At 38.4% G+C, this 26,072-nt stretch overlaps 1 protein-coding gene across 1 annotated transcript in view; it reads left to right on the top strand.

Annotated features, from left to right (window-relative positions):
• The window catches only part of FOXP2 (forkhead box P2), a 475,962-nt gene that overhangs the window by 387,012 nt on the left and 62,878 nt on the right, over window positions 1-26,072 (top strand). The window contains exons 6-10 of the mRNA XM_089524323.1: window positions 7,670-7,807; window positions 9,324-9,530; window positions 11,897-12,065; window positions 17,034-17,247; window positions 19,394-19,498. Coding sequence (XP_089380449.1) covers window positions 7,670-7,807; window positions 9,324-9,530; window positions 11,897-12,065; window positions 17,034-17,247; window positions 19,394-19,498 — 833 coding nt within the window. The remainder of the gene's footprint in view (window positions 1-7,669; window positions 7,808-9,323; window positions 9,531-11,896; window positions 12,066-17,033; window positions 17,248-19,393; window positions 19,499-26,072) is intronic.

The raw sequence follows: 26,072 nt of genomic DNA on the forward strand, positions 1-26,072 counted from the left end.
ATCACACAGGGTACACTCAGAGTTAGTTAATCCTAAAATGATTGCTAATCAATAAGCTGTGACTTTAAAGAGATGGAAACAGGGAAGCAGACTTCTATATGGGATAGAGTGGGAAAAGACCAGGCAATGATTGCCCATCAGGTAACAAAAATCTAGAAATAAATGAACAAGTATGGCTGCAACCAAAATTAATTAGAAATTTTCTGACAGCCTTAATTCAGTCGGGTGATGACATTCAAAACCTTAAATGGCTTGGAATCCCAGTACAGGAAGGAACACCTTTTCCTATATATACCTGCCCAAGAACTTAGAATTACTGGTGGGGCTCTGCTCTATGTCCCACTGGTGGAAATAATACAGGGATGTAGGAAAAGGCTTTCTATGCTTTGATCCAGCATACTGTTCATGGAATGGCATTGGAGGGCCCAGATGGGCACCTTAAAGACATGCTATTGATTTTACTCTGAACAGTTTAAGAGCTGCAGGTATATAGTGGCATCTTGTCTTAAGGAATTGAAGAATGGCTGTTCTGCTCCTCTGTGAGTTAGCAACAGCATAGTCCCCATGGTTTTTCCTACCAGTAGAATGGAAGACTGCCCCCAGATATTTAAAACAAGTGACCTGCTCAATTTTATAGCCATCTATACTCCAGGAATTACTCTTGTGTCTTTTGACAAATGACATGATTTTAGTTTTCTGATAATTAAGTTCTAACTGATCCTCCTTGTAATACTGTATTAGTGCTTTCAGTGCTCTTTTGAGGCCATTAGGTGTTCTTGAAAGTATTACTGCATCATCTGCATAAAGCAGAACAGAGATATATCTTCCAGCCAGTTTTGGGAGTGAACATGTGGGTTGTAAAGGTGACCTACCATGAAGTAAACCTAGAAATTAAACAAGGGTGGAGAGTCTTGCATAACACCCTTTTCAGTATCAATGGCATTGGTAAGATGGTCCTGAGGGGTTATGTCTTAGTTTGAAAGAAGTCCTTCAGACAATGTATGTATTAAATGGAGTAGAGGTTGATTGATTGAGGAGGCCCCCAATTTTCCCCACAATTTGGCTTGAGATATAGAATTTAATGCTGCTTGAACGTCTGTAAAACAGCATAAAGAGAGGTTGTGTAGCAGGAGGAATATGTTTCAATAAGATGATGTTATCTCTTTTAAGTGCCACGTTAAAACATAACTTTTTATTAAAGCCTTTGAGGCCCAATCATATTACTTTTTAAAATGTACAGATATATTGGGGGTTTTTTTATCCGTCCCTTCTGTTTTAACCTGGTTGTTTATTCTGTTGTTTCTGTCAGAAATTGCTATTATTATTATTATTATTATTATTATTATTATTATTATTTGTATCCTACTTTTTCACCAAAATTGGGACTCAAAGTGACTTACAGTCTAGAAGCACAGTGGAAGTGAAAACTTACAAAAGTGACAATTAAACTACTACATTATCCAAGCAGATCATTTGTTTAAAAATATAATACATTTTTTTAAAAAAAGATAAAAGAACTTAAAAACCATACACTTTAAAACAGAACAACACCCCCCAGGATATTCTTTAAAAACTTTTTGTTTTAAAAACGTGTCTGAACAAAAAGGTCTTAGCCTGCCAGAGGAAGGACAACAAAGAGGGGGTCATTTGGGTCTCCCTGGGAAGTGAGTCCCAGAATCCAGGGGCAACCACCGAGAATGCCCTCTCTTGGTCCCCACCAACCATGCTTGCGATGGTGGTAAGATTAAGAGAAGGGCCTCTCCTGAGGATCTCAGAGCCTCAGTCGGTTCATACAGTGAGATACGGTCTGCCAAATAGCTTGGACATGAGCCATAGGTCACAACCAGCACTTTGAATAGAAGTGTTTAAACAAATTTGCCTTATTAATGAGTCAAAAGCAAGGACACTTTCACCAATGGAAATTCACTTCAAACTGTCTTATATATGACAGGACACAATCACCTCCAGACAGTATCCCCATACATTTGATCCACATTTCACATAGTGGGGACCATGTAAATCATTTGAGAAAATATAAATAAATATCACTAAGTTTCTGTTTTATTGACTTGTAATGATAGAAAATTTCAAAGATTTCAGTATTGGAATGTGTGTGTGTGCTTGTATGTGTGTATCGACTAGTGAGAACTGACTTAGGGGTTGTGTCCACATAAGCCAAATGGCCCAGGTTCCCCCTATCCTTGCATCATCTGGTTTAAATGATGCAGGCTGAACCTCCCGTGGCAGGATTGGGCCTGATTCTGCCTGTATAAATATGGATCAATAGGATCCAGTCTGACCCCAAATAAAGAAACTTTGCCCAAGAGTAAAATAGCCCTGATTTTATCCAGAGTTTCTAAGAAGTTCCATAGCAAAACTGGGCTGTTCTGACTTCCCCCACATCCTTACCTTGCCGACATGTGAACCATCTGAGAATCCCCAGACATCCTATCTGATGCAGAAATGGGGTGCCTGGCCACATGGGTGCAGCCATGTGCCCTAGCAATAACAAGTTGCAAGTACATTTTGATACCACCTATCAGTGCACTTAAGCACTCCCTAAACTGTTTACAATTTGTAAGCTAATTGCCCCCAACAAGCAGGGTACTCATTTTAGCAACCTCGCAAGGGTGATGACCTACAGAAGGATGTCTGTTTCTGCATCAGCCAGGGTGACTGGAGTCTTCTCAGATGGTTCACTTATGACAAGGTAAGGAGTGGCCCAAGGTCCTGAGTCAGTGTGAACACCTGCCCAACCCCACACCAACTCAGGAACTAACCCGAGTGAACACTGGGGGCAGGATATCACTGGCTCAGCCCATGCTATCCTGCCCTATCTGCTCAGGCCCATAGTGTGAAATGGAAAAAGGAATCAGAATTGCTCTGACATGGCATAGCATTATTACTTTCTGACTAAGCCAAAAGCCTTAGAAGCCATGGCACCGGCCTAGGTTTTGCCTGTATCCTCCATATATTTGTTAGAGTTAAGACATAGAGTATTGTAGCAGTTGTTGACATCAAGCTTTCTGGGATGTTCCATACATTCTTTGAAGTTCATAGCTTTAGTGAAGTATGTGGCATCTAAATTTCCAGTCATGCCGTCCCTATTCTGTATCCCTGCTGTATACAGTGGACCCTCTTTATCCACAGACTTGCCATCTGCGGATTTGAGCATCCCTGGATGGCAACTCCGTATTGTTCCCAATGGTGGCATAGACATAGCCGCACCACAACTGGGGACAAAGATATCCCTCATTTCCCCCTTCCCTCCCTCCCTCTCTCCTTCCCTGCCCCCCACCCTCCTTCCTTACCTGCTTCCTTCCTTCCTCTTTGCCCTGGCTTGGCTTTCAGGTGGAGCCTGGCTCCCAGTCGGCTGGGGCTGGGGTGGAGGCTTGAGTCTCAGAGCTCCTGCCCCCAGGCCCAGCACCCAGGATGGATCCTCTGGGCCCTGAGAACCAAGCCCCAGCCCTGGCCCCGGCTCCCTCGGAGCTCATTGGCCGAAGGAAGCCAGACCTGGGGCTTGGGTCTCGGAGCCCAGAGGATATATCCTGGGTGCTAGGGCTGGGGACAGGGGCTCTGAGACTCAAGCTCCCGTCCCAGGCCCCACCCCTGGGTGACTGGGAGCCAGATTTAGCCCCCAAAGCCAAGCTGGGGTGGAGAGGAAGGAAGGAAGCAGGAAAGGAAGGAGGATGAGGGGGGGAAAGGGAGAAAGGATGAGCTGGAGGGAGAAAAGGCAGAGAGAATAGAGTAGAGGGGGCGGGGCACTTTTGTCCTATTGTTTGTAATGGTGGTGCTGCCGCAAGGCCACACTGCCATTAAGAACAATGGGACTTGAGCATCCATGGATTTTGGTATCCACAGAGGGGTCCAGAGCAGATCCCCTGCGGATACCAAGGGCCCACTATATTACTTACTGGAGGTGGTAGGTGGAATCCAATGCATGTCTTAGTGATGACAGATGACAGTCAGCCATATTGTGCCTAGCACTGCCCAGCAGTTTGACAGCTCTGGTAGGCAATGCAAAAAGCAGGAAAGTATGTACACTGATACATGTAGAACAGTTGCTGCCATCTATAATTTATACCTTAAGTACATACGTTGGCAAGCTAGTGTGCATGGGTTCAAGAGCAGTTTCTTTTATTTCAGAGATCTTCCTGTTTTAATAATTTAAGTAAAAACAAAAGTTTATAAATATCTGTTTTCATCTAAATATCTGTGTTGTGTAAAAAGATCACTTACAACAGGATTTTAAACATTTGGCTTTATTCTGTGAAAAACAGTCTGTTTTTTAAATCTATTTGTTGTTATAGTATTATGACACATAAGATGATTGATTGCAATGTGGTAAGAGCATACCACGTGTTCATCTATTTTTAAATGTCCATTTATGCTAGTGAACATTAAAATGTAGAAGTAAATCGCGAGACATGTGAAATGTAAACTTTTGAGCCTGATAAAATCTGATGTGTCTAGATTTAAAGTACCAGAGTTATGGGGTCTTAAAATAACACGACATCACTAAAATGGGAACTGAATAGTGTTAAATCTATATTTGAAGATGCTTGTCCTTCTTCTCTCATTAAGGCTCCAAAACTATTCACCCTTATTTGAAAGTAAGTCCCATTGAACAAAGTGAGACTTGCTCTTGAGTAAACTTGATAGGAATGGGCTCTGAGTCACTGTTAAAGATGTGAAAGCCCAGAAGAAACCATAAAATTGTGTTGTTGTTGTTGTTTTCTTTTTTTCTTAAGCCTTTTATTCCAGTTTTTTTTTAAAAAAAAAGTTGATTATTTATTACAGAATGATGACAAAATGTTTAAGACAAGGTTATCCCATATTTGCTCCCAAAATCATTTCTAAATATTATTTAAGAGAAAACTGTTACATATAATTATATATAGGACCATATCATCTTGGGTTCCTTTTTTCAGATCTTTTTATTGTTGTGTTATGTATGCATTACACTATGGACAACTTGAGGAAACTAAACTTTAAAAAAAACACAAATGGTTTATTCCATTTTTGGCCTCCACCAAACATGTAAAGAAGAAATTACTATTCTACTTTGGTCAGGCCTTCCTTGGAATACTGTGTCCGTTTCTGCCCACCACAAATCATGAAGGATACTACTGACTAGCAAGAATGTATCCAGAGGAAGGTGATCAAAATGGTAAAAGATCTGGAAACCATGCCCTATAGGGAGTGGCTTAGGGAGCTGGATATGTTTAGCCTAGAGAAGAGAAGGTTAAGAAGTGATATGAAAACCATGTTTAAATATTTGAAAGGATATCATGTTGAAGATGAAGCAAACTTGTTTTTGTTGCTCCGGGGACTAGGACATAGAGCAGTGGATTCAAACTATAGGAAAAGAGATTCCACCTAAACCTTAGGAAGAATTTCCTGATGTCATGAGCTGTTCAACAGTAAAATATCCTGCCTCAGAGGGTTGTGGAGTCTCCTTCTTAGGAAGTCTTTAAACAAAGGCTGGATGGCCATCTGCTAGGGGTGTTTTGATTATAGATTCCTACCAGGGGGTTGAATTGGATGGCCTTGTGGTCTCTTCCAACTCTATAATTCTTGTTAGGGATATTTTATTTGCTTCTCATTAACTGGCAAAACCAAAGGGATTTTTTAAAGTTCAGATGTCCCTTCAGTTCAAAACATTTTAGCTCCATTAGTAACAAAAAATAAAAAAATAAAATCTGAATAAGCTGTATTTATAATACTGTTGGCTTTCCTTATGTTCCGGACCCTCCCACGTAGGGGAAATACTGTGTATGCTTGAGCGCCATTAAAAACAATGGGGCTTGTGCAAATGGTGAGGTGAATGCACCATGGGCACACGCACCGTTACTGCTTACAGTGCAAGGCATAAGCTGAAAGCCACATATGGCATACCTGCGTATGACACAGGCGCACTGTATATCAAACATGATAATTGTATCTATAATGAATTTATATGTAATGCATTTCATGTTGCTAAACAGAGTGACATTTAATCTGTAAAGAGTGCTAATATCACATTTTCATTAAAAACAAAACAAAACCTGTTTCCCCCCTGAAATACCCCTGCAGAAAAATGTTATTGCTCATAGCTTCAACATTTTGAAAAATGTTACAGCTGTAATCACTATTTTATAAAATAGTTATGGTTCCTTCACCACACACTGAATATTAGTAGAGGTGACACATTCAAAGAAATAGATTTCCTACATTTCTATAACCAGTGTAAAATAGTAAGAGATGGTAATATTGAACTAAGGTGTTCCCTATCATTAGAGAGGCAAGAAGAACAGGACTTCCACCTGCTCCACATTATTTTCTTTGATCAGTAGATCAAACTGATTGGTCTCTAAATTCAGAAAGCAAGGAATGGCACCCACTCCTTTCTCCCCAAACCCGCTGCTGGATGCATCTGATCCTTTGTTTTTTCAAAACCAGAAGTAGCCAGAAAGAGAATCACATGCTCTGGAGGAATCTGGGTGCATGATTGTCCTTTTGACATGGATCTTCTTTTTTTAACCTACAGAAGAAAAGGCAGTGGAAGGGCCACACTTTGCAAGGCAGCAAGGGCCACATGTGGCCTACCCACCACATAGTTCTCACCAGAGCTGTTAAAAGTGATAGAGACACACTTAGTTTCCATCTGTAACATCTAATACAGGTAGCTTCAAATTGGGACTTCACCACTTTCCACATCTCCATGTTCTCCCCCTATTGAATTGGCACCTGTTTGCATGGACTGAGGAAACATGGAATGTTAGCAACATGAGGTAAATTGTACCAGATATTTTGGAAAAGTATTAGGTACCTCTTCTTCCAAATGCTGATAGCTTTTTCAGTGGTAGTCACATGCTTGTCTCTTTATTATAAAAATAAATATACAGTTCCATTGAAGAATGTGTCATTTGTTGCCAAAATAGTAATGATTTTTTTTTCAAAAAATATCACCAAAAAGGGCAAAGGTCAAGTATTTGTGGAAGGTTTATAGGAGGAAATCTAGTATAAAATATTTAATTGAGGTGTAGAAACAACATTTTAAATTGTGTCTAAGTGCTGTAAAACCTACACGTTTAATGTAAAAAAAATGTGAATATTTATTACATGGGGGTGGGTGGGGGAACAAAAATAAGATGCAGATCAGCATTAACTATTTTGTGATAATTTATGGAATAGGCATCACTCTAGAGTTCTGTTTATTTATTTCACTTTGTTCCCTTGGGGTGGAATATCAAGGCAGTACTAGGCATCCCTGTATTCTGTAATTATATTTAGTAAAAAACAATTTACTGAAAGTTTTAAAAGAAAACAGAGTTGGGAAAGAAAACCTGGCACATCTGGTTTGCCTTGAAATCATGCTCATCCTTCTAGGGCAAAACAAACAATGGCAGAGGCAGGGTTGAAGCTATGTCTGCAAGATTTCAAATTTGCCTTTATTGGAGAGGAAGAGTAACAGCCAATGATAAAAGTCTCAAGATGGGTCAAACTGCTTATCCTACTCTACTGTATTTGGAAATTCCAGTGGCAGTTAGAAATATATTCTTTGCAGAATTCAAGTGGATATTTGCTAGAATTTTATAAGTGAAAGTAACTCAATTTTATGACATTTGTAAAATGTATAAATAACTACTGAGAATTTTAATGTGTTTGCACACTTTTGTTTCCTCAGGTGCCTGTGTCAGTGGCCATGATGACTCCCCAGGTGATCACCCCTCAGCAAATGCAGCAAATTCTCCAACAACAAGTTTTGTCTCCGCAGCAACTCCAAGCACTTCTTCAACAACAGCAAGCAGTTATGTTGCAGCAGGTAATGTTGCATGCCAGTTGGAATAGATAGCATAGCCTAACTTGAGCCATGGATGTTAACGATTCTGTGTAGTGCTGAAGATTACAAAACTATTCTCCTTTTTCCTACTACAGTTTGAAATGTGAAAGCTGAGAGGGCTTCATGCACATATCTGTATGTATTTGATGTGTGTGTACAGTATATAGCAGTAGTAGGTGGTGGTTCCCAGGTGAGGAATCTACTGCAGGTTTAGTCCACATAGCAAAGAAGCTGTCCATGGTACTGGAACCATCCAATTGACATGGAAGCTGCGAGCCACAATTGACACACACATATACACACACATACAAGTACACAATGTCAATCTAATGCCAACCTCTGAATCTTCAAATCTGAAATTACTAGTTTTGCAACTTTGAATCCTCTGCACTGTAATACAACAGCAACGTCAGGTTTAATATAAACAGGGAAAATTCAGTATTTAAATATATACCGTATATACTCATGTATAAATCTAGAAATGTTAGTCAAAAAGTGACCTCAGAAAACAGAGTCTATGGGTCAATTGTACTTTAATTCTTATTTAAAAAGAAAATATCAGCTGGTGAAAGCCAAGAATATAATTTGTCCAGGAAGCTCTGGCCCCAATCTACTGTTTCATCCACTTAGCCTTTAGGGTAAGCACAAACAGTTATCCCTGCTGGGATTTTATAAATGCTTTGACATTGTTTTCCTTTGTTTCAACTTTTAGACCCTTTGTTACATGCCCATTTTACCCTCAAGTGATTCACAGGTTATATCAAAATCTATAATTTTGGCCCCTAAACTTGTCCTCAATGTATAAATGAGGTTGAGTATATACAGTAAATGCTTAAGTACTTTTGGAGTTGCAGAACATCAAAAAAAGTTTAAATAGACTTTGAGATGTTGCTTCAGAATTCACAACACTGAACGTTTCCTTTAATTATATACGTAGAAGGCAGTTCAGTTGTTTGAACCTAGAAGCTTCCTTATCAAAGGGAAAATACATTTTTATATAAAAAAAATCTTTTTATTTATTTCACTTCCCCCAAAAGAATCAATACTTCTTCTTGTGCCCTAAAATGGGGAATATAGCCAACAATGGGACTGTAAAGAATACTTGTATATATTTTCATGCTCATTGACAAAATGGCAAACAGCTATAAAAATGAGGAACAGCCATACAATTCTTTGCACTTCAGAATCCACCCCCCCTTAAAAAGAACATTTTTCTTGGCCTTGCTCAATCCTTTAGGAATATATGCAAGTGATGGAGCTCCTCCTCTTTCAACATTAGTTGGGCTCTGTATCATGTTTTTTTTAGAATACAGATTTTTCTGCAATCTTTTCTTTAGGATATTTGGAATCTACTTGTAGAACCCTCTCTCCCAACTTCCTTTTTCTCTGGGGTACAACCTAATGGCTACTCTGCCACCTGCCAATCTAGAAGAGTTTAGGAAGTTTGTAATACTTGAAACTTTACCTTTATTTATTAAAGTCAAAATGATTTATTCAGCAACAACTCCAAGAGTTTTACAAGAAACAGCAAGAGCAGTTACATCTTCAGCTTTTGCAGCAACAGCAGCAACAGCAACAACAGCAGCAGCAGCAACAGCAGCAACAGCAACAACAACAGCAGCAACAGCAGCAGCAACAACAACAGCAGCAACAACAGCAGCAGCAGCAGCAGCAGCAGCAGCACCCAGGAAAGCAAGCAAAAGAGGTAGACCTGAAATAACTAATCTATAAATACTGGGATCTGGCCAGGGTAGGCAACGAACTATATCTTCTGGGGATTTGTTTGTTTTTTTAAATATATTTTACATTAGAAGGGTAATAAAATAGCTCCTGGACAGTCCACACAGTGAACCTGGTTCTCATATGTTGCTCCATGAGGACATATCCACATAGAGAATGTCTCGTATGAGCTAAGCTCTCAGTGGATGTGGACTCGTTTCTTACAGATGATTCCTGTGTCTGCCAAAGCTGAAAAGAAATGCTCTGCTGTGATTGCAGAAATCTCCACCAGGAAGCGACAGCTGTATCCATGGATACTCTAGTTCATAGAAGACATTCTCTGCTTAAAAAAATGTCCTTGGGGATCACAGCATGGAGACAACACTGGCCTTGTGAAATGGCCTGTAGAACCAGTGAGATGATCAGACAGACAGAGAGATAGATTACAAGGCAGATACAATATGATCCAACAAATAGTTGAAAGATGACACAAGCTTAAGAGTTACATAGAACTCTTGGTCATCAGGCAAAAACACTAATACTCAGCATTCCGAATAGTTGTTTTGCTTGAAGAAGGATTTGTATTTTGTATTGCTTTATCTACATTCTTGTATTGTCTGATATAACCAGTTCTTTATTTTTATGTCTGTGGGATTAGTACAATCACAAAACCTTTTACATATTGAAGGGGAGCACATCAATGGCCTGTTACAGACTGCCAAAATAAAGCTGCTTCGGGTCTCTTTGGAGGTATGCTGTTTAAATGATGCATGGGTCCTAAGAGTCCGGAGGTCGCGCCAAAGCCACACTCCATTCTTAAGCACTGGAGTGCAGCTTTGGTGCAGCTTCTGGATTCTTAGGGTGCATGCATCATTTAAACAGCATACCTCCAAAGAGACCCGAAACAGCTTTATTTTGGCAGTCTGTAACAGGCCAATGTTTTCAGAAGGCCTAGTACTAAAGACAGTAGAAGCCCACGCCTCCCCTTGTTTATAATTATGCAGTCTAAGGGTTACCATCCAGTTCTGCTGTCCTCTAACATTCACCAAGGAATACAGTTTTACGGTGATCAAATACACTGGCAAGCAAAGTGCTGATTATCAACTATATGTAAGGAAGGTTAAGCTGATGAAAGATACCTACTTTTCTTTATGACGTAGGACAGGGATCATGCAAATTTAGTCCATTATTTAGAAAAGGATAACAGGGGGTGGAGTAGAAGGGGGGAAATGGGCAGAGATTTTGAAGTCTCAGACCCTGATTAATGAACTGCTACTGTATGTTTGAAGTGGTGAGTCGAAAGTTACAGTTTGATGTGCTCATAAATCAACCTGACAAGCCAGCTTCTCAGGCCTAGCTTGCACTTGTCAGCAAACTGCATCAACTATAAACATAATACAAACAAAACATGTTGAAGTAGTTAAATTGATCAGCAGGTATCGCAGACGATGTCTTGTAGCTGCCCATTATGCAAACGTGCAGGAAACAGTTCTGACCTCCCGAGGCTTTGTTTCTGTTTGGATTTGTGAATAGAATTTCAGACAGCCATCAACTATGGAATAGAAATTGCTCCCTTATTTCTCTTGAGGCTCTGGGCAATCCACATGACTTGCTCCATTATGCAGTCTGTTTTCCAGTGAGCGCATCAGAAGTTTCTCTTTCCCCCAAACTAAAAATGGAAAGGTCTTCCACAGCAGCTTCTCTTTCTCTGAAGTGTGACTGCCTCCTTATACCCTCCTGAGCCTAAAGAACTCACAAAATTGTAATGCCTCACAAAATTGGGAGTTATGTTTTCCCCTTATAAAAGGGCACTTCTTGCCTTGAATATAATTCTGGGTGGGTTGTGTTTTTTTTTTAATGTATTCCAACAAGAGCAGGAAAGGAGCTAACAGGCCAGTAAAATGAAGGCTACATCCCAGTTTACTAATAGATCACTGGAGACTTCATTTATGGGCCACTGCGGATCATACTTATTCAAATGGAAATACAAGAGTGCCTTTGAATCAAAGTCTGTTGTGAAGAGTTACACTTTTAGCCTAGATAAATTTGTTATCATCTATCATGAAGTGTGATTTCCCCCTCCTTTTGAAATAGCTGTTACCTGATTTCTTCTGACCTTTTCCTGAGAAAGAGTGTGAAGAGCATCTTGTCTACTCCCCTCACAACCCAGTAATTTGTAATGAAATAAACCACCTTTTGGGTGGGTGGGGGATAACATTGCAAATGACATTATTATTGAACAAGAAAAATGAAAGGGAAGACGTCTGTTCCATTAAAGTGCTCTATTTAGATTTTGCAACCTTTGTGGCACCCTTTGCTCTCCCCTTGACTTGTTCTTGGTTTCTTTTGCAGCAGCAGCAGCAGCAACAGCAGTTGGCAGCCCAGCAGCTTGTCTTCCAGCAGCAACTCCTCCAGATGCAGCAACTTCAGCAGCAGCAACATCTGCTGAATCTTCAGCGTCAGGGACTCATTTCCATTCCTCCTGGCCAGTCTGCTCTTCCTGTCCAGTCTCTGCCACAAGGTAGATATACAACATACAACATTACTTAGTTCTCATTCACAAATTCCTCTTGCTTTCATTCCATCATGACCTCCACTCTGGTATTTCAGTGCTTAATAATAATAATAATAATAATAATAATAATAATAATAATATTTTATTTCTATCCCGCTTTTCCATGGTGATCAAAGCGGCATACAGTGTTCTTTAAAAAATCAACAACATAGCAATAGCAATAGAATTTACATTTCTATACCAGTAAACTCAGCACTCGCCAAGTGGTTTACAGTCTGTAAACCAATTGCCCCAAAAAAGCTGAATACTTATTTTACTGACCTACAAAAGCATGGGAGGCTGAGTCAACCTGGAGCCCTCTGGTTACAGTACTGGCATTTAACCACGGCGCCACCAAGGATCCTTTAAGGTTGCTATTTCATTCTTTTTATCTTGCAGTCTACCTGTATGGGCTGTATTGGGGGGTAGGAGTTTTCATGTTTTCATTTTAGTGGCTCTTACAGAGGAATTCTGTGTTTGGGTTTCCCCCAGTTATTATGAAATGGACCTGTAACAGCATCACCTTTTAAGCCTCAGAAGTATTGCAAAAACCACATTTTATGTGAATAAAACCCATATAGTTTCACATAAATGACATATCATAACAAACAGGATACAAGCTAGAATTCTGAGTCCAGTTGTGGGAGTTGCCCACTCCTGTCCTAGCAGCAGAGTGTGCTAGCTGCATCTTCGGAGACCAACCATCCATATTTATTTATTTATATCCCATCCTCTACCTGAAGATATTGACAGTGAGCAGTAAAATAAATGTAACCAATTTTAAAATAATAAAAACAATTTAAACAAACTAAAGAAAAGTAAACTCAGTTAAAACTATTTCAGACAATTTAAAATCATGCACACATGTAGATATGCATGAAATCCAGGTTTTAGTAAAAAGGAAAAGTCATGTTTTTACATGAGTTGGAAATGACAGGAGTGTTGACTCCAGTTGGGCCTTTTGGTGCGGAGAGGTATTCCACAACCAGTGGTCCACAGTGGAGAAGACCTTTGCTGTGACATACACCTTACCTATATCCAAGGGAATACAAAATGGCACTTCATACAGTGCTCCCGCACCAGATGCAGACGCACTATATGTGACTTTCAGATTACGCTGAAGCCACGTGACAAAAGAATAAGTGGTGCACATCTGTGGCACGTGTGCTCTGCTGCACCATGAGCATGAGCTCCATTATATTCAATGGGACGCGAGCTTACACTCTTTTTGCCTTACGTGGGGGCGGAACAGATCCCCTGCATAAGTTAAGGACCCACTGTATAAATATTACCTCATGGGAAAGCTGCTAGTGATAAATCCTCTCTCTATAGGCCTCCGTGATGAAATGTTGACAGCATGAGAACGCAGTATGCTATTTTTCTGAGTTTTTATGGGAACTCAATATGAACTGTAGCCCTTTAACCATCACCTTGCTGCATAAACATGTGGCAGCTGCATAAAGCCCTGTCTACTAGGAAATAAAGTTAGTTGAATCCATGCAGATGTTCCTCTAATGTTCAGTTTGGGATGGACCAAAATCTCTAGGAGTACCAAGATAAAAACCAAGATCTTTTGTCCGGGAACATCCATGGAAAAGGAAAAGCAATTACATGGCTAATGGGCATTTTTAGTTCTTTCAAGGAAAGTACACCATGGAGAAAACCAAACAAAACACAGTGTTGCCATATTAGATGAATACATTGTCAAGCAGCATAATGAACGTGTGTATGTAACTGTATAGGTTAGGAACTGGGGTGGAACAGCCACTAAATGACAGCTTCTCTTCCATTAGCAGCTTATATCTTTAAGACAGCTCCTGGTAAAATCAAAACATGTCACTCTTCAGTCAGATAAGAAATGAAACCTATAATATAGTCTAATGTTATTTTCCTCTGTATTGTTTCTGCCCCTCAGTAATTCTGCAGTGAAGAAGGGTAGATTATTTGCATGAGTCCAGCTTTAATGAATGGGGTGATTTCAAGTTTAAGATTTAACAACAGGCAAACCCAAAATTGATTCAAGCTGATTCTGAGATTCATGAAGTGTCTAAACCAAAGTAGGACTCATAGGGTGACCAAATCTGAATCTGAATATGCATCAGTAGTATGGATTCAAATGGAAAAAAAGACACTGACATGTTATCACTCCAAACTGATACATTTCCCCTTCACCACCTCCTCAACACACTTTACATATGGAAACACTGAAAGGAGAGCGGAGGTGTTTTGTGAATAGTTTCTAACTACAGTGAATGGTTTTAGCAGGACTCTTCAAGCCCAGTGCTGCACATAAGGTGTGTGGACATCGTAATAGCATAGGACTGATCCATCATGCAAGGTTTTTCCTAGGTCTTCCCCACATAATTAGGAACTTTAAAAGTCTTGGTGGAATGTGTGGCACTGGAGAGAGAGTAGCATTGGGTGTTACTAATGCTGGTTGAAAATGCAGAAAGTGCTTGTTGTTTAAATCTTCATGACTCTGCCACTGGATGCCTGATACCCATTATCCACCCCATCCTACTGCAAATACGGTGACTTTGGTACCTTGATTGGGAGAGGGGAGTATCTTTTTTTTTAAAAAAATCATTTATCTTAACTGCCTAGCCCTTCCACATTAACCTGAGATTAGTCTAGACAACCCAGTGAAAAAGCATATTTTCTTTTCCTATGATGAAAGTGTTTCAATTCCATATGAAGATCCTTATATAAATATTATATCATCATATTTTATAGTTGGACTTCTACTTGGTATAATGCTGATGTTTAGTGTGAACAACTTTCACAGTTATTGAGCACTTTAACCCACCACTGTTATGTACATAAAATATCTAGTTTCTCATAGAAAATTTCCAAAAATCAAGATTTTTTGAGCCTCCTGAAGTGCAACTCAGATTTGGGGTGGGGTGGGGTGGGGACTGAGAGCACAGTGGCTGGCAATGGATTAGTGGGAAGGGGAAACAACATGGGTCTGACACTATTTTATGCTTCCCAAAGAAGCATCTGCGCCTTTTGACCCCAAGTAATTTCAGTCAGAAGATGTATGCTGCTGCCTGACTTTGGGTTTACAAGCAATGCTCTCTGCATGGCAGATGGAAGACTGACAATCACAGCATGGACATGTCACAGTTGCTAGCCACAGTGAATGTATGAATCATGGCAGCATGTTCAAAGAAGATGGCATATACCCTGAATAACCACTGAATGGTTCATAGAACATTTTTATTTACTCAGAGCTAACCTTCTGACAAAACATGTTTAATTTGCTTTTTCAGGTATACATATATAATAATACTTAACTTCACGTGAGAAATACATCAATTGGCATACAACTCAATACAATTCCCCCCCCCCCCCCCAGCAGTTTTTTCTATGAGGGAAAACCCAGGAAGTTTAATAGTACATTTTGGTTTTTGAAAGCTGCTGAAATAGAACTCACTTTTACTTTAAAAAAACTTTATATAGCATTACTGACTTGAAACTAGTTTTAAGAAAATCATCCCTCTCATGCAATTAATGTAATAATTTCTACCTTTATAAATGTATATTATTTTTTGCCCTCAGTGAGACCAAAAGAGGAGAGGGCCATCATTCTCCTCATTTTTCCTTTAAACTTTTAAAAGTGTAAAACTCTGTGAAGCAGAAAGACTGGATATCTTGGAACACTGACTCTTAGCCATGCATATTAAATGTATTATTTTAATGCAAAGGTGTCTGAAAAGAGCTGTATAGATAAATTTAATTAGTAATCCTTGGATCACTGTCAGGTTACTTTTTGTAATAGTTTTAGGTCTTCTGGAAATGACTTTCATATTGTAATTTAAAAAATAAGCAGAGAAATTGATGTGTGTCTAAGGGAAGAGCAAATACACATTATAGCCTTATTCAGGCATTCAAAGCAAGGGTCAAAGCAACATGTAAACAGAAGAAGCCCACTAGCCCTGCTCCCTCTATTGTTATTCTTTGTTGTTATTGTTGTGTGCCTTCAAGTTGTTTCTGATTTGTAGTGAGTCGTAACTTATGGTTCCGACTTAAGGTGCACTTATCACAGTGTTTTCTGGGGCTGTGTATGTGGCCTGCCCAAGTTCAGCCAGCAGATTTCCATGACCAAGTAGGGAATTGAACCCTGATCTTCACAGTTGAAGTCCAGTGCTCAAACCATTGCACCACATTCTACTTACATGAAAGTGCAGGTCCTGAAGAGAAGAATCTCCTCTATGCTTGAAGGTTCTCCACACAAATCAGAAACCTTGAAAGTCAGAGTTGTGGCTCATGTGCAGAACTTCCATTGATACTTTCTCCTTCCAACTGCTCCCTTTTCACATGAGTAGCATGCTGACAAGGAAGATATATGTATCATAATCATATATGAGTTGAAATCCTGCCTAAATTTAGGACATTCTTTTGTGTTTCATTTTTCCAGTAAAGAGTTACTTAAAATGTGCATCTTCGTTGCAATCTGATCTATTTTTTCTGTTTCCTATTATGTTTCTGGTAAAGCAATACTTCTGAAAAACTTTGTGAACTTTGGGTATATTTAGCCATGCTTCAGAATCAAGAAATTGATTCCACAGGCAATGAAACTCTCATCCAAAAGGTTCTTTCAGTACCTGTTTTTCAAACAATTTTTTTTTCAAACAGTAGTTTGCCAATTGTTGGTTGTAGCTTGTTCACTTTGATCTTTGAACAAATGTTTTAAGAGTAAGCTTATTACGTAAACTGGTGACCTTTAATTGACTGTTTGTAACCCAAGAAGAAAAAGCAGCCAAATTTACTCCATGCCAATAGAGGTAAAATGAAATTGTGTTTTACTACATGTTGATTGTGCTGGAAAAACTGGATCACCTTTATTGTTGGCATTAATCCATTAATAATAGTGAGCTCATTATATGAAACTTCTGCTTTGCTATATTATTGGTGCTTTCTTTCATTTTATAGCTGGCTTAAGTCCTGCTGAGATTCAGCAGTTATGGAAAGAAGTTACTGGAGTTCACAGTATGGAAGACAATGGCATTAAGCATGGAGGGCTGGACCTCACTACTAACAATTCTTCTTCTACTACCTCCTCTACCACTTCCAAAGCATCGCCACCAATAACTCATCATTCCATAGTGAATGGACAGTCATCAGTTCTAAATGCAAGACGGGACAGGTAATGAGAGTACTCATTTGCTTTTTCCTATAAAACTTCATGGGACTAAATCCAATCTTAATCCTACTTAGAGTGAACCCATTAAATGAGATTGGATTTTTTAAATCAAGGTTTATATAACACTTTTGAGGTCCGTGGATCTACAGTGAGTAGGACAAATGTTGAATTTAGTTGTGGCTCACACAGTTAAGAAATTACTTGATTCTGGAGCATGAACAGTTACTTTGAATTCACTGAATTAAAAATTATCATTAAAGATAATAAAGCATAACCTACTCCAATTTGCAGTGACTATAATGTTTTTCATGCAACATTTGTGCAATCTTAATTTTTATTACAATTCTATCCTGCCTTCTCTCCAAGAAGCTTAGAAAAGCATACATGGTTTTCCTTCTCCCATTTTATCCCCACAGCAACCCAAAGAGAGAGAGAATCTTTTAAGCTAAAGGAATATGAGTAACCCATTTTCACATAGCAAGCTTCCTGAATTAAGATGGATTTGAAACTCAGAACTTTATCACACACAAAAACCAAAGCAGAAACAGGAGCTTTCTCCATATCTTACTGCATGACGTTGTAGAGCATCTTCCTGCAGGAGACAGTTGTAAAAGCACATCTTTTTTCTAACTGGAAAAACCCATTCCACAAAAGACACACTTTTACAATCGTCTCCCACAGGAAGAGAACTGAAGCACTATGACATCATGTGGTAAGGCACAGAGAAAGCCACTACTCTCTAACACTGTTTGCACTTTGTTTTCTCACACTGCTCTTCTTTCATTGTGTTACACCTTGACTAAGGGTTCTGCACAAGCCACATTGAAGATGCCAGCCACAGATGCTGGCGAAACGTCAGAAAGAAACTCTGCTAGAACATGGCCACATAGCCTGAAAAACCCACAAAAAACTATGGATGCCAGCCATGAAAGCCTTCGACTTTACAAGCCACATTGAAAATAATGGCAGTCATGGTGCTTAGTGGACGGGTGCCAGGGCTGAATAGTATGCTCTTAATGGTAAATAGTGACCCATTGTTCAGACCCAGAGTATGAACTACCAGAGTATCTTACTGCACCTGAAGAATACCTTGTTTCAGTGAAGGAAGCACCTTTGGATTCAATCTTTTTAGGCTGGACAACTGACCTCTAGCTTCAGCAAAATTTAAGCTACATTCCCAAGGGCATGTGTGAAGGCATATCTCCCATTGAACTGAGTGGAACACCAACTCAAATTATCAATAACTTTGTTCTTATTAAAATTGTCCTGCTGCTAACTAAGGAACAGCCTCTTTGTTTTGCCTAAGAATGGATAAAGTAGCAGCTGGATGAAATTTTAATAACAACAACAACAATAATAAAATTTATCTATACCCCGCCTCTCCAATGAGATCAAGGCGGCTTACAACATTAAAATATAAATACAGTACAATAAAATCTCCCATAAACCCACCCAGCCATCCACCATAAACCCAATATTAATAACAATAACTATAATAAATAATACAATCAAAATTCTTCAAACAAACAGGGTAGTCAATGGAAGGCACCTTGAGTCGTTAATCTGGGAAGGCATGTTGGGAGAGATCCATCTTGACCACTTTTTAAAGCAGTCAAGATTAGTAATATACTGGATCTCTTCCGACAGGCCATTCCATAATGTGGGAGCGGCAGACAAAAAGGCCCTCTGGGTAACCGCAACCAACCTAGTTTTTGCTGGCTGCAGTAAATTGCCCATATGATGGTCTTTTTCCAACTGCTGAATCAGAAATATGGTTGTTCTGATGTACAATATCATGCAATTTACAAAAAACAGTGTCCTAGGATAAAAGCATTCACTGAGATTACAAAACTCTGTGTCTGCAAATACTTCCGCTGCAGAATTGATTCATTGTTAACAAGTTTTTGAATATATGTTAGTATTTAGCAAAATTAGCTATCTGCTAAAATAGGGGTGGGGTGTATCTTTTATTAGCTGTCAGTTTTGGCTCCATTTTCTCTCCAATTAGAATATCTTGGCAAAATCAGTAGAACAATATTGTGAATATTAAGCAGAACTGACCTGTTTTGACCTATTTGTCCTTGATTACAACTTGACAAGTATTAGAAGCCTCCAACTTCTAATCTCATGCCACATTCATTTACTACAGCTCATCACATGAGGAGACTGGAGCCTCTCATACTCTCTATGGCCATGGAGTTTGCAAATGGCCTGGATGTGAAAGTATTTGTGAAGATTTTGGACAGTTTTTAAAGTAAGTTGCTTTTTATAATTATTCAGCCAGTGTTGAGTAAGGCTGAAAGGCAATGCTCAGTTGTAAAGTTCAAATTTTATACCTTCATGTATCCAACAACCAGATAAAGCTAACTGTATAAAATAAAGCTCTTACATTTCCTTTCACACAAGATTTTTCTGATCCTTTTGGTAGTACAGTGCTCTTTGTAGAAGCATACCAACATATTATTTGAAAAGAGATCTTTAGAAAATATATATGCGAATAGTACTGTCTAGAACTGTTAGGGAAGTAACTGTCTCTGTGCATCTTGTTTTTAAATTAGTTTTCATCCCTAAAAGGAGTTACTCATCAGCATAGCCACTGATTTCTGTGTGATGATTCCATGGCCAGTGCAGATTTTCTGATTTATTATGTGACCTCCATCTAAAGTTATTTGGAAATCCCAAGCCACTTAATAAGCTCCAGTTGAAACAGGCCTCCTGATTTATTTTGATCTGCTTTACTTTGAGGCAAACCCCATTCTTGCAACAAGGATACATGAGTGAAGCCCTCCAACACCAAAACTGGTATAAAGAAAAAAGATAAAGCCCTTGATTACACTGGACTTTATGCACATTAGAGCTCCCATAAGAAAGGTTTACTCAAAACAGACTGCCGGGTACTAAACAAGCCAAGAGTTAATATTCACTCAGAACAAAATGGAGACTTTTAAGCAAGCACAGTAACTTCAATATAACTTACAAAAGGTTGATATAAAGAGAAGCCCTAACCATGGAATTTGCAAATGACCACGATGTGAAAGTATTTGTGAAGATTTTGGACAGTTTTTAAATTAAGTCACTGTGTATAATTTTTCAGCCAATGTTGAGTAAGGCTCAAAGGTTGCGTTAGCCTGTGATCCTAACTCAGGTATACCTCCCTGCATGTTTGTGATAAGTTGCAGTGTAGAGTGTAGGATTTTATTTTCTTCAAAGCATATGTCACACTTTATTCTGTTTTTGCATTTTCTGTGTTTCTAAACATGTGCCTTGTCCTTTTTGCATTGTGGAGGCTGCTGCTATTTGAAAGGGGGGGAATGAAAAAGATGAAGATTTCTGTGCTTTTGCTAGTAGATGCCTCTTCGGAATATGGCCTCTATTTGTACAAGATTTTCAAAACTAAATATGAGTGGGTAGGATCAACCATTTTTAAATTTAAAAAAGTTGTCCATTTTTGATAAAACCCAGTTTTGAAAATTTGTGTAATTACCTAATACATTCCCTCTGTGTACACCCTCTATGAACTCTTTGAGGGCTGAACCCTAATGTGGTGATCTTTGATAAAGCAGACATGCATGGCTTTAGTGTACAAAGAATCCTAATGGAAAGTTATAGATAGGTTTATATAGATGACTAGCTTCACAAGCTGAGGCTCTTATGTTGTCATGGTGCAGCTAACAGGGTGAATGAACTGCTTCATGCTTCATCAACAATTAAGTTAATTAGCTCATTTGAAATTGCACTGCTTTGTTGCCAGGATGTTAGTAGAAACATCAGAAGGGCCTGTTTACAAGTGGTATACAGCAGGGTATATAGAAAGAGCAGCTTAACCACACAACAAGATGCATAGAATCATAATGATTTCTTCAGAGAGCTCTATTTTACATGTTTAAATTCTTCTTTAAATACATGTTTATATATTTCAGATTTTTTTTTTTTTTGGTGGAGAATGGCTTTTGGGTATATTTTACAAAGTAGTTTTTGAGATTTTTGCCTAGTTTTAGAAGAATAAGCTTGATCTATACTGTGTCTGTTTGTAGATTAAAGAGGTTACTGTTTGCTTGTGGGATTTATATAAGCTGCTGGAAATTATTCCATGTGAAAATAACCTACATACTGCATATATTGTTCTAAGCATAATTGATACCAAGAGTTTAGCCAACTTAGCTCAAGCCTTTTCCTCTCCAAGCAAAACTAATTTTTATAAATACTTCCATCCTTCCAGGGTCTAGTGATGTTAATGCTTGGCTCGTTGCTTTCACAATTATTTTGTAGGTTTCTGGTTTTATAATCCACAGTGACTAGAAACATTTTGATTAACAGTAATGTATTTCTATGCTTACGATTGTTCCTGGTTTTGCTGAATTGTGTGATACTGAAGAGAAATGTACAATTGTTCTTTTCTCAGGCAAGATGTTCCACTTGACATCTAAGCTAGATCTGCCAGGAATCCTATCCCCTGGTGTGTTTCTCTACGCCTGCATGTGATAAAGCCCTTAAAACGGGCACCAGTATTGTTGTAAAATGGGTAGGAGTGTATCCAGCATCTGGTGAATATCACTTAGCACCTAAATAATCGCACCTGCCTAAACCAACAAAAATGCTTGTTGAAAACAAACTCTATATATCCATGAGAAATAAATCCACATTCAGAGATATTAATACAGTGGACCTTTGTTATACGCTGGGTTTGGTTGTCACATTAAATATAATGACATAGCAAAATGGTGTCCCTTATAAATAATGGAAAATCAAGGTTTGATATTTGAAATGTATACTTTTTTGAACATTTTCAAACCATGGATGCTTGAATCCATGTATAAAAAATCTGTGTATAAGAGGGGCCAAATGTATAGGCTTACCACAGTTAACAAAATAGATGTCTTCCTGGACCAGTGGCGTCACTAGGGTGGGCATCACTCATAGCCATTGTCATGGCCATGAGTGATGCCCACCCTAGTGATGCCACAGACCTTGTCCCCGTTGACCTTGTCTCATACCACACAATAGATTACTTTCCTTAGTAATCCTTAGTAATGTGTTTTGTACTATGTTACTCATTAATGTTTTAAAGAAAACTTTGAATTAATAAAATGGAAGAGGCAGGATATAAATAAATATTTCATTCAGAAAAAAAATAAATTGAAAAAATAAATTTTAATTGTTTTTTAATTAAACATTTAATTTTAAAAAACCTGGGGCTACTCCTTTCTACTCCCACTGAGCTTCACCCCACTCACACCATCTCTTCAACGTTCTAAAAGGACACATTCAAATGCCACAGCTTGTTCCTTCCGAAAGGCAGATGTTTGAGGAGCAGTGGGGTCGAACCCCTTAAAGTGTCACCTGGTACAGCCCAAACCTCTCGCAGCTCCCTAGTAATGTCACTGGCCTACACTGCTTCTTTAACTGAATATTTGGTATCAGAGGCAAAAGTAAAATGGAAAGAATAGGAATAGGGTCCTACATGACAAAAAAGAAGAGCAGCTCAACATGTTTCAGCACACCTTTTATCCAAAACTAACAAGATGCACATGTGAAATGCAAAAAGCAAGTCTAGAAACCACTTGAAAACATCTTCCAAAATCTGCCCACAATTGATTTTTGTTATTGTTGTTGTTGTTTCGCTAGTCTCCATTTTACCTATGATTACCATGTTGGTGTATAGATTTATGCTTTCAAAAAAATATGCTTGGCAGGATGAGTGAAGTAATCTGCTTTCCCCCTTTCTCTCTATTTTGCCATTCACACATGCTCAGTAAGAGCTTCTGGAGACAGCTACTATTTACCTTGAGGACAGGCAACATAGACCTGCAGTAGGATTGGTTCGAACAGAGTCATATTTTTTACCAGCTAAAGCTTTATTGGATTGTTTACTGTAGCCATTCTCCTACATGCTGGCATTGAAACTCTATGTTTGTCCAACTCTCCTTCATCATCCTTCTAATACCAATGTATTATTATTATTAATGAAGCTGAAAAACTTCCAGATAGACAAAGGACAAGAAGGAAAAGTGTGCAAAGTATTTATTAAAAGAAGCTTCTTTGCCAGAGGCTTTGTTAACAGAAGTATGCCTGTATCATCTTCTTCTATTACAAATAATAGTATTATTTGCTGTAGTCTTAAATACTGAATTTCCTTTCATTTAGTCCTCTTAGTAGCTTTCTGCGCTCACACCGGAGTGTTCTGTTTTAATTAAAAACCTTTTATTTTAGTTCACCTGTAACTTGTTGATCCAAAGAATGACTATTTTTTTCCCAATCCATTAACTTTATAAAGGACGACAGGTCTAATGGCTGCAGTTTTGAAGGACTTGCTCTTAGTCTAATCTTTGCAAGAATGTTGTAGATTCTGGCTTGAAACAGGGTGGTGCTAGTTAATAAAGCTAATGCAAGTATACTGTACTAAAATAAAATATTCATCAGTAATGCTACGCAAACCTAGTGTCTCTTTCTGCCATACGCCTGTGACAAATTTGAGGAGGGCATATAAAATGAATTCTAACTTGTGGTCAGAAACCAGTTTAACCTGATGCCTTCATGCTTGTTTTATTTTTTATATATAATAACAGAAAAAACAGCTGTGCTGAGGCATTTGAGAAGTGGGATTAAGACGGAAAACACAGTGGCTTTGCTTCATTTTTTTAAAATAATAATAGAAAGGATTTGAAGTGAAGTGAAGAATAATTTACAGAATATGACTTAAAGCCTGAAAGAGTTTTGTACCTTCATTTTTTTTGTTTGTTTCTCATGTCATCAGTATTTTGATGAATAATATCACTACACTTCTCTGCACTGAGGAGTTTAAAATTCACAAAATTCTACCTTGCATGCAAAGGATGAAATTAAAGCAATTTAATAATGTTGCCTGTTATTTTCAAACAAACAAAACTATCTTCCCCCATAATGTTTTATCTGACTGGCAGGGTGACTCATAGCTACAGTCCTTTGATATCGTGTAGTATGGGATTCCTGGCTATAAAAAGTGGTTGCGTGATTCTTCAGCCTTGATGAAGTAGTATAAGATTACTGTTACTCACATGCATGTGATCTCTTCAACAAAAGCCATTCTATAAAATTAATTCTTTCTGGCAGAAGGAAAACATCAAAATTTAAAGTCAGGTCAGAAAATGTTATTGCATGACTGCAGAGAGAACAATTATTGAACAGAATACTGAGCAATGCAAAAGGTGATTAAAAGACTGCCAAAAATGTTTAAGAATTTGTTTGGAATTTTACTATAAAACAGGTGTTGACAGAAGCTAACCATTTTGCTGGTCACCAAGCAAGGAGCCCTGAAGATCACTAAAAGCATTTAATAGTAGTTCTTCATTACTGTCTTATAAATGTCAGAACGTAATAACATATGACAAAACTTTGGTGTATTTTGTCTGCAAAACTAATTATCATTCCATTGGTCCTAAGTCAGTTTGAGTGTAGATGGATTTGACTTTTAGAGCTTTAAATCAAAAGGTTTACACTATAGCATTCCAGCCAGCAGACAAGCGTTCTTTAACCTGCATGGAGCAGACGCCAGCAAAACAAAACATGATCTACAGTACAAAGACAGGCAATGTTTTCCTCTATAGAGACAGAATTGTTAGTTTCGGTGGGGGCGAGAATTATGCTATAGGAAAAGATAGGGCATCTTACCAACAGGAAAGATTTCTTTTTATGCTTATAGCCTTCAAAAGGTTACAACCAAATGCAGAGAAAGGAGTAATATCAATTAATTGGGCATCAAACTTCATTTGAGTTTTTTCTTCTTAACCCACCTACTCACAGAGAGATTAGATTATTATTGTTATAGTCTTTCTTATAGTATGCAAGAAACTTGATTTTATTTGGCTATAGTTCTACAATTATGACCTCAAAAAGGGATTCTTTTAACTTCTCTGAATGCTGTTTTGTTGGGTGACAATGCCACCATCCCTCAAAACTAAGACATCTGAAACAATCAACTCAATGAAGAGTGACATACATTGAATGATGACATACAAATACAATTTATATTTAAACTGCTCTGAGTTTAAACATTAAAGCTTAATGTAAAATAAAACACCACTGATGTTTGACTGAAATATGTCGCTAAAACAGTCTCTCACGCCCTATGATTTAAAGCTACCCCCCCCCCATTTTTCTTTTTAGCAATGCCAAACTTGGCAATAAATCTGGGATTTGGTTAAGTTTAGCTTCATAATTTGTAGCATTGCAAGGTAAGTCGGCACATACTGTTTAGCCCCTAAAGCCTACAGAACAAGAAAAATAAACATTAGACAAATGGAAGAGAGCTGATCTTGTAATAAGCCTTTTTTTTAATGGTCAGGCTAGAATGTTTTCCTAATTGTTTCCTTAGAAATATAATTGCGTATTTATATTTTTCCATGTGCAAGTCTGGCAGCTTACACAGAGATCCGTGCAGTTTTGAAAGAACATCAGTCGACCACATCATTTATTCCATTTTGAAAACAAAAATCAATATACCTATAAAGTGACCCATAAATTAGAACTGGCTCGCACAATGTTTGTTCAGTGCTGCCTTTCTGAAGGCACCCTTTGCATTTTTCTTCACCTCTCTGTTTGAACTGCAGTCACAGTAAGAGGCTCATTAGGGGACATTAGGGACTGGAGCTCACCAGAATTCCAGCGCTTGCTTTGCTCTTATTAATGCATAGTAGAGTAGAATGCATTTAAATATTTCATAGGCATTCAGTAATTTGTGTGTAATCGCCTTGTTAGCAGACCAGTAGAAGTAGAACAGGTCTGTGAAATGGTGTTGGTGATTGCATGGGTAATTTACAGACCTTTGCCATCAGAAAGAGCATTATTGGGGG

This window comes from Sceloporus occidentalis, unplaced genomic scaffold (genome assembly GCF_023333645.1).
Source record: "Sceloporus occidentalis isolate IW3139 unplaced genomic scaffold, rSceOcc1.0.p SCAF_5, whole genome shotgun sequence".
In the NCBI taxonomy this organism is placed as follows: Eukaryota; Metazoa; Chordata; class Lepidosauria; order Squamata; family Phrynosomatidae; genus Sceloporus; species Sceloporus occidentalis.